General features: G+C 37.0%; 1 protein-coding gene across 1 annotated transcript in view; it reads left to right on the forward strand.

The window, feature by feature from the left end:
• The first annotated feature begins 1,440 nt into the window (after positions 1-1,440).
• afap1l2 (actin filament associated protein 1-like 2) overlaps positions 1,441-12,093 on the forward strand; it is a 39,735-nt gene continuing 29,082 nt past the window's right edge. Inside the window, exon 1 of the mRNA XM_084434414.1 lies at positions 1,441-1,639. Coding sequence (XP_084290540.1) covers positions 1,624-1,639 — 16 coding nt within the window. The 5' untranslated portion in view covers positions 1,441-1,623. The remainder of the gene's footprint in view (positions 1,640-12,093) is intronic.

Raw genomic sequence — 12,093 nt, forward strand, 5'->3', positions numbered from 1 at the left:
CACATTGGTCTGTAAGAAGCAGCATATATTAATTAATCCATTCTTTTTAGAGTTAATTACTTTTTTGGACTTGATAGAATGTAAATAAGCATAAATGGGGGACAGAATTTAATCATTTATGAACGAGCCTTTGAAAAACACATTTGTTTTATTTGTAATTGTTCAGTGTAAACCGTTCATTTAGTTAAATAAGTAATATAATCTTGGGTAGCTATAGTGTAGCTGAAGTGGAGAATGCTTTAAGTATGTAGGCCTAATTGAAATCACATGTAGTCCGTATCTAATGTCACCTATAATATAAGGTTTTTTAAATTGGGGCCAGGGACCCCCAGGTGGCCGCAAAGGAGCGCTACAGGGGTCAATAGAAAAGTTTAGAGAAAAACTTTATAAAGTTTATTTATAAAAGATTAAATAATTTTCCAAATAATATATTACACATGTTTGTGTTTATTATAGCTACAAATTGGGTCTTCATGAAAAATATTTAACTGCCTTAAATTTTATTTTAGATAATATTAGAGCATAGCCTACATCTAACAGATAAAAAAAACGTTTAAAAAAAAATCTGTCATTATTGTGCAGAGTAGGATTATTTAATTCAATGCTTAAAACCAACCCATAACACGGATCAATGTAAAACCTGACTAGGCCTATTTTAACAAACATTTGTGTGTGGAATGTATTTTATGTATATTGGGGCATCCATCACGTCTATTCCAAAAAAAAGTGCTACACTTTTTCTCAGCGCTTAGCAATATGCTAACACCAATACTTTCCGCATGCAGAACCAGTTTTTGAGACGTAAGATGTACAGCCTGAGCATATCCACCTGATTTTTCAACATGTCAGTAAGGTGTTTTTTGTGAATGTGAGAGACTTCTGATTTATTACAGGGAAATAACGATTAGATTATAAGCTATCAAAGTGTGAAAATGTTTGCGCTACAAACCAGCATGTAGAAAAAACAAAAACAAGACACATTAAAATTACAAATGGCGCCCGCGCTTACCTGTGGAGGGGCCGTTTTTGCCTTAAGGGAAGTGGAATAAAATAAAAAAAATAAAGAAACGCAATGTCTGGTGTTTTTTTGTTTTGTTTTTTTCTTTTCTTCTTTCTGTTTTCTTTTTTTAAATACTATGCGGGCGCAACAATCAAACACTTCCGTCTGGCAAGCACATGTTTACACAGAAAACAATAGAAAAGCGCAGGTTTTTGGGAACAGACAGAATCCAACAACAGCCTATTGCTTAAAATATATTATGGCTAACAAATAAGCTATTGCATAGGCTACTTTGAAAGTACTAAGCTACTTACGTAAATATGTATAGGCTAGTATTCGTAGCCTACAGTATATCTAGGTAAAGATTGCACAACTCTTTCAAAGCATTCACTACAATGCAAATTGACTTGGTGTTGATGACGTGCGCCAGAGGGGGCGCGGCGGTCGCGAGGCGCATCCGAAAGAAAGAGCTGTAGAAGAGACTAGAGGAGAGGATAACATCTCATCACATCACTTCAGAATCAGCCTGAGGAATCGAGTAAACCTGACACAAACCGCTCTGGACTCATCTGCTTCGTATTAACACAGCTGACAGGCTGGACAGTGTTCTTCACGTGTGGAGAATGGATCAGCACAAAGGTAAGTGGAATGATTATGAGAAGTTATCGCTCGGAGTGTGTTTGCATGGTGTGTCATGTCAAAAGAGGTTTCCGTACATCCAAAACACCCCGCTGTAAACAACTTCCAACTTTGCAATGTTTGCCGATCCTCACTATTTGGGATAACGGGTCGTGGGAATCTCCAGAATCTCTCTCCAGAGGGATGCAACAGGAGGAAATTGAGTTTCCAGTGAAAGTTGAATTTTGCTCTGTGCTCGTTCACTCTGTGTGGTTCTCGCATTCTTTCTCAGTGTTGGTATTCTAGTTGTCCATTACAGTTCTGAATGCATAAATAAACAAGCATGTATTAGAGAGTCGCTCATTGGAAATCCTGTCCAGTAGCAACAATTGTTCTTCCAGGATTCCTTGGATTCCTGTGGTTTAAGTTTTTATATGCATAGGAATGCAGACCCCTAATATTTCATGACTAAACTGAGATAAGACTCTTCTGTATGGGAGGAACAGCAGCTTTTGTGCAAACTGATGTTTATGTCTGGAAATGTTTCTAAATGAATAATCATCAGTTCAGCAAAGCTTGAAATTGTAATGTTAAAAAATAACAACAATAATCAGGCATTGATGGTCAGCTATAATCGGGTGGCTATTTGACTTGAAAACATATTAGAAGCAATAGACCATAGTTCATTGACGTTGTGGTTTGGACAATAAAAACATCTGAAGGCTACCAGAAAGGCTTTCACTTCTTAATTCCACTTCATATGCTGTGTAAACTTAAGTTAGTGAAGTAGCTTTTGGTTTAGCTAAGGTCTATTACTTCATGAGTTCTTGGTATTTGCACTGAACATGTCACTTCACCATTCCAGTCTGTAGGCTAACTTTAGTTTGATTCGTTAATGGATCTGTGTATGAGATATCACTCTCTGGTCCTTTAATATTCAGCACCCTCGCAAATATTACGACTAGCTGAAAGGACATCATAATTCTGCTGTAATGATTGTTTTGCATTTTTATTTGCCCAAAGATGAAAGTTATATCTTAATCTTATCATCCTCGTGTCATTCCAGTATTATATTCCTTCTCCCGTGGAACACAGAATTAGTTTGACAGGATGTTCGCATTGTGCTTTTCCAAATAATGAAAGTGAATGGTGACAAGGGGTTGTCAAGTTCCAAAAATGAAACTGCTCAACATGACTATTCTAAAGGCCCGTTCACAGCAAGAATGACAGCTATAAATACAACAATAACTAGCATCCACACCAACACAATAAGGTTTGGTTTATTTTAAGCCCACACTGCAGTTGTCATCTGCTGCTTTACATGCGAGAGCTCATTGAAGTCAGATGAATTCTGATTGGCTGTCAAAGTTTGTATTGTTCATCAGCTAAAAAAAAAAAAAAAAAAATGATTCGAAACTGATTCCAATAATATTGTTCCTCTGTGTCATTATTCTCATTAAGGCCTGTTCACACCAAGAACGATAATTATAGAGATAACTATAATGATAATTATATTAGCATCCACACCAACAGGCGATAACATGCTGTTTATTATTTGTTGTCTGACACTTTAAATCCTATGTAACTAGCCTAGAAATCTAGACGCACCCTAGTGGCAGCAAATTTTATTTTGCAGCCAGTGTCGTCTAGCAACTCTCCGTTGGCTTGCGAGCTGGAAAAACCAAACTCTAGTCAGGCCAATCACATCATGTATAGAGTCGGTGGGCGGGCTTAAGATAATGACGGCAGAGTTGCGACGGTTCCGCGTGAATTCCCTGCTATTTGAAAACAAAGAAAAGCTGCTGCTGCTGGCGAACAGCGGTCTTTCGAATCGGCCTTGGCCGCGACTGGAAGACTTGGAGTTAAGCTTTTCTTTGAGAAAAGAACAAAGAACGGCACTGAAGTCATTGTTAAAAAAGGAAGATGTGTTCGGAGTTTTGCCGACCGGATACGGCAAAAGTTGAATCTGTCAACTAGCTCCGCTGGTGGGAAAACGCTCTGGTTGGTTGTAGTGCCATCCTATTGCATGCAGACGGGAATTGGAAAGACAACCGTTTATCCCGCCCCTCGGATTGAGTCCTGCCAATGGGGTGCTCCCAGACCCAACATCTTGTTGTGGGTCTGGCTTGTCAGGCTACTATGTAACTTTATTTTGTTAAAAATTAACTAAATTTAAAGAATGAGTCAATACACCATCAACCCTTCTTAAAAACCTTTTTGTCTTAGCCTGATTCACTATGGTAAGCCCATTATAAGTGTTTATGTTTTAGACAGTGCAGGATGGTTTTGGCGCGAAATTGCACACGTCACTCGTCCGTGCGCGTCTCGTCATATCAGTAAACAGAGAAAAGTTTATCCGGGTGCTTTGACGCATGTGGGAGTGAGTGGCATACTGTAGGTTAGTTGTCACAACGAGTGAGAAAGGTTGAGATGGAGCAGTTAAATCGTGAACCTCTTGGGATCACCTGTTTTAAAAAATAAATAAAAACCTACAGAACAGAGGAGAGTCTTCTGGCAAAAAGAGAACTCGACAGAACTCGTAATAAAACGAGAATCAAGATTGGCTTGGTTTTTATGGAGATGGCGAGAACTGAGGGATTGGAAATGTCGTAAAAGTGTTGCGGAGGTGACGTTTTTATTACTCAACAGGTGAGTGATGTATTTTATTGAGCAGATGAAACGCCATATGTAGCTCTCTATCAGAGTTCATTGTAAAGCATTATCTGTTGTGAAGTGTCGTTTCATTTTAGGTTATTGTAGAGCTGTGTTGGAATTTATTTTCAAGGAAGTACTATGTTTATTAATGGGTAAAGCTACAGTAACATCTTCAGCTAGTCAGCTTGAGATCCTTTCCATCTAAACTATATCTCTTAAGCCTAGTAGTGAATGTTTTATGAGCAGTAGGATAACCATATTCATCCGTACAGTCACGCAGAGGCGAAGCACAACCAAAACAATGTTCTTCCGCAAAAATTTAGTTTTTAACCACTAGAGAGCCAAAAGATACATAGTGTATATCAGTCAGGTGGATTCTAATTGGCTGTCAATGTTTCATTGTTCTGAGAGTGATTCCAATGATATTGTTGCTCTGTGACACAAGCTTTTGAAAACGGGTTTCAAATTGTTCAAGTTTTTGAAAACTATACCATTATCTTCCCCATGTAAACAAAAAAAAAAGTGAATTTGTGAAAACAGTGCATCATGCACACACATATTCAACGCTATCTCACGACCAATTCGTACGAATTCGTACGAATGATAAAAAGTTGGCTAATTCGTACGACCTCACTCGTACGAATTTGTACGATTTGTCTAAACCCACGTGATGGGTAGGTTTAGGGGCGGGGTCAGGGGTAGGTCATTCGTATGAATTCATACGAATTGGCCAATTCGTAAAATATGTACGATTTTGCAAAAATCGTACTAATTCGTACGAGTCAGGTCGTATGAATTCGTACGAATAAGCCACCTCGTAGAATTTGTACGTTTTCCCGTGAGATCGGGTTGGCATATTACATGTTCAGTCTGTAGGCGCGTAGTGTTTCTTTTCAAAGTGACATCGCCAACTACTGGCCTGACATGCATAGTACAGCCTTTTTAGTTGTTTTCGTGGATCCGTAAGATTCTTTTGACAATGTTGTCATCTGTATGCGGAAAAGCAAAAGCAAAACCTTTCTGTTTTTAGTGATTCGTTGTCGTGTAAACGTATCCTCAGGTTTCGGCAATTTTTTTTTAACCACTTGCATTGCATAGGAAAAGCATCAACATTCTGGTAACATCACCATGAAAACATTAAGGTGTGAAAATGAGGACAGAATGAGCTATTCCTTTAATTAGCAGGCCCGCGTCGCTTGATTAAATGTGGTGAGATGCTTGTGCACATTGTGGCTTTAATGACAGCATTGTGTTGACGGCTGTTAAATGCTGTCAGGAACAGACTTACAGTTATTGTGGTTAGACTTCTATGAGGCCATGCCTCTTAAAGACTCTTTGTGAATTTTGTTTTCATGAGATAAGGCATACAGGGAGGGAAGGAAGATAGAAGGAGGAAAAAGGGATAGTGGGAGGAGGGAGATGGCATTTTAAGGAGTATTGCATAATTTCTCCTTTAATAAAACACTGAGTGAGTGACACATTTTTCTTTGTCATATGATGCTTTGTTTGTGTGTAACATAACATAGCAGAAACAAGCGCTGGAATGCTGTTTACTTGATGAGAACTGGTTCACAGAACTGTGTAGATGACATGAACGTGCACGTTTTGAGTTCAGGATATAGCTTTGGGTTGTGGTTTTGGATAATACAGTGCTTTGAGCCTCAGAATTCACTGTTAGTATCACAAAACTGTTGATTCTGGCATATTCGGTGTCCATTTTACATGAAAATGCTTTTGTGTGGATATTTGAGCCTGTGAACCTGAACTAAGAGGCTTAGTTCAAACTCTTATTCCCATGTAAATGATGTGATGCAATAGCAGGGTGTGTTCAAGAAAAGAAGATTACAGGTAAGAGAATCTAGAATTTCCATAAGAAATAAAAAAAAAATGAGTCAAAGCACCAAGCATTTCAATCCGATAGGTGGCCAAATATACCCGAACAAAGTATTTAAACCCGTTCTCTTTTCTTATCCCTCCGGTTTCCTCCTTTCCCGCCTTGATTTCTCTCTTCAAAGGCAGCTCATGGAACCAGATCTCACCCTTGAGGTCCGGCATGATACCAGCATGTTTCCGGACCCACCCACGGGCTCCGCTGCCTGGGCCAGTGCTCAGAACGTGTCAGTGTTCCAGAAATTTGCTGGAGACACAGGGACGTCTCGTGCATCTTAATAAAGACGCTGGAAGCAGCTCCAAAGGCGTCCCAGAATGAGAGATCAGCACTTTTTTTTTAAACGGGTCCTTGAGTTCATGCCCTCATTACGCTCACTTCTGAAGAGAGTCAACAGGGAAGCAGCATGCTTATTATTAGTAAACGAAGAGAGCAGATCGGAGCTGAAATACAGAGAAAAAGAGCCAGGACTCAGCACTTTTCTTGGGATTGGCCTGGAATAGAATCGGGTTCCAGAAGGATAAATCCCATTTATTTTTTCCTTAAACCTTTCGAGGCGGACCTACAATGAGCTCTGAGGTTATTAAGAGAAGATGCTTCTGTAGACCATGAATTGGGCAACGCTGGATCCTCTAATCTAAAATAGTTGCTGTTACCATGTAAACGAATGTGCCAAAGGCTGTCCACTCCCATGAAGCATTGCAAATTATGTAACTGAGTCAGTCTCCACTTATATTGTGCATATAAGAGTTCAGATGCAAACGCCTCCAAGTGCCATTCTTCTAGAATGATCATTTTTATCAAGCTCGTGTATTTAAGTTCAGTAATTTCACTTAAATGACAATTATTAGGTTATTTTCATTGCCATTTAAGTGAAATTGCTGACCTTTAATATACAAGCTTGATAAAAATTATCATTCTAGAAGAAAATTTCAGATTTTTTGCATCTGAACTCTTCATATATTTATCTATTTATAATAAATGTCTTTAAATCCTTAGATATATTGTACTTATGTCTTTAGTTCAATTACATCATTTGCATTGCTTTATGAGACTGACAACATTCAAAAGACAACAGAAAACTAATTACTTTATCATCATATAAAAACAAATCTGTGCTTTCATTTTCCTTTAATCCCGGCCTATTAGCTTATGGTGCTCTAAGCAATGTCTGAAACTGTATTTTGAGCACTTCTTGTGTTTGTTTGCCTCTTCACGAACCGCTTGCTGTATTCCTCATTTCCTCAGTCGCTTTGGATAAACGCCTCTGCAAAATGAATACATGTAAATGAATATTTAAATGCCTTGTAAAAGACCTTTACCCTTTCATTTTATTATTTATTTATTTAATATATTTAACAAACTTTGTAATAAATCTAAATGGAGGCCTATTTATTTATTTACTGCTATTAATTCGTTCATGAATTTATTTATTTATTTATTGCTATATTCAATCGTTCATGCATTTTATATATTTATTTAATATTGAATTTAAGTTAAGTAATGTAGTGATTTATCTTGAAGCTGGTTGGGTTCAAAGTCTTTACTGAGGAATTTCTGAATTCCCAATGGAGTAAATGAATGAGAAAAATACTTTCGGAACCAAGACTGCTGAAAAAGTGGGCAATCATTATTGCCCTCACCAGACTTGCAGATAACAGATCTGATAGTTAAACAAACACACCAAGCTTCAACTGAGTGGTAAAACTGCTCTAACTTGTAATCTGGCTACTTTCAATTTGGCCATGTTCAGAGGGTAATCTGCACAACAATGCTATCGCCATATCTGTGTTTAGGGGTGGTTAATTCAGGCATGGAGGTTGTGATGTCGAGATGGCTTGATTATTCTATGCTTATCTTTTAGCGGGAGTGTCAGATGTAATTCGTCCAGGGTTAAGATTGTCAAGTCTGAGCTGGCCAAATACTGCAGTTGAGCTGGTTGTAATTGAGTCAGTGATGTTTCAGATCCTCTCTTGCTCAATGCTTTTCTGTTTGAGAGTTCTGATGAAGTCAAAACATAGTTTTATTTTGCCGCTGACATCTTGTTGTGACTATTGCAGCACAAAATCTCAAAATTATGTGAATGCATGTTCAGCCAGCACAATAACTGTAATAACTTGCATCAGAATTTGTGAGAAGTCAATCACAGTGAGACTGAGTCGTAGACGCCAACTGCTGATGGCTGCGCTGTGCGTTTGAAGTCTTATCTGTATATGATTTCAACGGTCTATTTTCCAAGTTAGTGTCACTTTGTTTCTGTATCGCCATTCTAATATTCCCCTTTCATGACAGTATAATGGCAAGAAAATTGTTTGAAGTTAGTCCCCTAGATTTGACCCATATTAATGGCTCTTTGATGGCCAGGAGAAGATGAAGATTAAACAGTGTGGACTGAGTCCCTTCAATCAGTCTTGTCATCACTCATTTATCCTTCACTGAATGAATGAGGTCAGAGGCAGCGTGGCCAGGCTAAACAGAGGAGAGCCAATCAACAGCTGGGCTGGGAGAGTTACGCTAACATAAGCACAGCCAGTGGAAATGACAACGTTGTGAGAGGTCATATAGTATACATTACATGCTACAAATGAACACTGCTTATTCAAATTAAATGAACATTAATGCAATGTTTATGTAACCTATAGGTGTGTTTAAGGTTGATGTTTGATGTCCATTGGCATTGTTGGCCGCATTGTTCTTTATTTATTGACAGGATGATAAACATGCTGAAAGAAAATCTTGGTCGACTGAAGTCCTGAAATTTTCGACTAAAAATCGACTAAAAATGACGTTAAGAAAAAAAAAGTTAAATTAATCAGCTGCGTAGTAACTTACTTGGTAGCCTTGTTGTCCGCCTAAATTAATTAAAAATAAACATAAAAAAATAGTAGGCTATTTGCAGTATATTAAATCGGTTTTGACCTAATTATTTTGCACTGAAATGAGTCTGACGAGTCTGTCGGCTCTGCCGTTGATGTCGTTGCATCACGTGCACCTGCGCAATAATCATAGCCTATGATTTCCGAAAATAGTGATATCATCACAAGCACTTTTGAGGAATATGCAACATCATTTAGACAATTGTTTTTATTATGTATTATAATAACTGACAGACACTAACGTTATCATTTCAGCCGCTCTGTGCAGCTCAGCTTCGCGGCTGAGACACGAATAGACTATTAACTTTAAAAAAAATGCTGCCACACTGCCGATGTCTTTGTTGACATAGTAGAAGAGGACTGACTGACTATGAATTAAACGCTCTCACAATTAAATAATATTCAGCAAACCTTCTAGCCTACTTTCTTCAATCTGTCGCTCTTCTCCAGTGGGTTGGGCTAATCCAAAAGAAGTGAAAACAAGGGGGGTGTTCTGTAGACAGACTGTTCACTTGGAAACAAGGGTGCTCTGAAAACACCCCCATTAGCAATTAGTGCTTTCCATCTGATGAAATTAGCGCGTCAACGCGGCAAAACTAAGATTTCCATCGTGCTTACCAACGCTGCATTTATTTGATAAAAAAAATACAGTAAAATCAGATATATTTTGACATATTATTGCAATTTAACATAGCCTACATTCTTTTATGATTATTTTTAGGGGTGCAACCGTGATCTGTACGGACCACGTCCCACAGTTTGGCACGCAGATTAATTGTTTTGTTTTGCAAATTTTCACATTCAAATTCACATTCATTTTAAACCATTCCAGCGCAAGAAGAGGCAAAAGAGAACCGTAAAATAATTTGAACCTTGAGTTTTATATCCGTTTTTAGCATCTTCATTGTAACATGATCCTTCAGGAATCATTCTAATATGCTGATTTGGTGCTCAAGAAACATTTCTTATTATTATCAATGTTGAAAACAGTTGTGCGGCTTAATCATTTTGGAAACCATGATACATTTTTCAGGATTCACTTTGATGAGATTCAAAAGAACAGGCTTTTTTTAATAAATCTTTTCTAAACACTATAAATGTCTTGACTGTTGCTTGACTGTTTTTTTTCTTTCTTTTTTTATCTTTCTACAGTGTATATGGGAGTGTAACTCTGAAAGCTGACAAAATAAACTATTAACAATTAAAGCTTACAGTATTCTCTTCCAGGAAAATGGACCAAAAATATTAATGCTTCATTTTGTGGTGTATTCATTTTTATTTATTAATTGCCAATAGCAAGTAGCAAATAATTTTTTGCTTGGCTGTAATGTTAACTAAAGACTTTGGCTATTTAAAAAATAGCTCAAGCCCTTCAGTACGCCCCACCATGCACAATGTCTTGTTTTAATTGGAAACACATCAACACTCGAGGGAAAACTGTGTTTGTCAAATCATTTCAGGGGATCTTTAAAGTGAGTCATTCCAAATGAAATTGCACTAAAAACAATACGTTATCACTGGATTTGTCACTAAACCATTTTCCTGACAATTTTAAAACTTGGTCAGTGTTCATGCATGTAAATGGAGTTAATCGTTAACATTTGCCATACAGTCTTTTTCACAATAATCAATGTTTCAGTGTTCCTGTGTAAATATTAAAGAGACATAAGCACTGTGTGAAAAAGCACTCCTTAGCCAAATAAATTTGCTAAACTATATATATATATATATGTATCCGAGGGTTTTGGGTAATCGTTCACACAAATGAACTCTGTACAGTAACACTGCATGCAAAACTGTCACTGACGCTCCAAAACTGTTACTCATTATTATCATCTGCGCAGCAAATGTCAATCAAAGTCAAAATGCTGTGCACGTGTTGAAGAGGAACAACGTAAACAAATAAACCATACAGTCTAAGGATAAATTTCTAAGTCCAACTACAATCACAGCCAAGACATAAGTAGCACAGCAGAAGTGTTTGTGAGAAAGCAGAAAACTGGGGAGGGTTTCTAAGTTTAAATCAGTGTCTTTTGTGTCTGTTGACAGTTAGAAAGGAGAAATGGGAGAGGCTGGGTGAGAAAAGTTTGTTTTATGCCCTGGTTTCTTTGTTATTTGTATTTAAAACTGAGCATCATAAAGTCAATCTTTTTGCTTGCTTTATGCACGTTCCTGCTCTTATTGTGCATGACTCATCAGTGCACAGTTTGTTTTTTTTCACGGTAATAAATGGTGTCTTATCTTTTATTAAAATGTACTTCCTCCACCTCTGAAACCACTTCCCATTTCTGCTGATGTCATAAATCCCTCTTATTCTTTTCAGTACCTCCCCTAGAATAACCTGACTCCATTTCAGTACATAACTCCTACTTTTTATGGTTCAATCATCACTTGGAAATTGTAGTCCCTTAATAAATACAAATGACATGACACAAAATTGTAGTTAGTAACATTATTTATTAAATTACACATTTCATATAATATAATCTGAATACTTTTTGATTACTTAAGATTACTTTTGACCTTTTTTCTAACATCGGTTTGAATAGTATAATATTGTACCGTATAGATAAAAATACAAAGAGAAAGAAAAAATATTTTATTATTATTTATTTTATGTTGTCAACAACATGAAATACTTTAAACATTACATTGTGTCATGCTTTCCCAAAGTAGGGTTTTGGGGGGAAAACTGCAGGGGGGTTCATACATTTATGAAAAGCTAATAATTAATTAAATCATATAAAAGTTCAATTATACAAAATAAATAATTTGAAAATAAAAACAATCAAAATAAAACTATTACTAAAAAATGTTTTTCATTTGTTTATGCTGTGCGACCCCTACATTTTCCATTATAGTCGCCTGACCCGTGGCCGGTCTGTGTGTGCAATTCCACAAAACGTTTCAGAAAAAAATAATAATAATTAGGGAGAATCAATTAATTTTGAATAATTTACTGCCATTTTGTGAATATTAAGTAATGTAATCAATAAAAACGTAACTATTCTGAGTATTTTAAAATGTAATGTAATCTAATTACAAGTATTTAATTT

The sequence above is a fragment of the Rutilus rutilus genome, assembly GCF_951802725.1.
Source record: "Rutilus rutilus genome assembly, chromosome: 16".
In the NCBI taxonomy this organism is placed as follows: Eukaryota; Metazoa; Chordata; class Actinopteri; order Cypriniformes; family Leuciscidae; genus Rutilus; species Rutilus rutilus.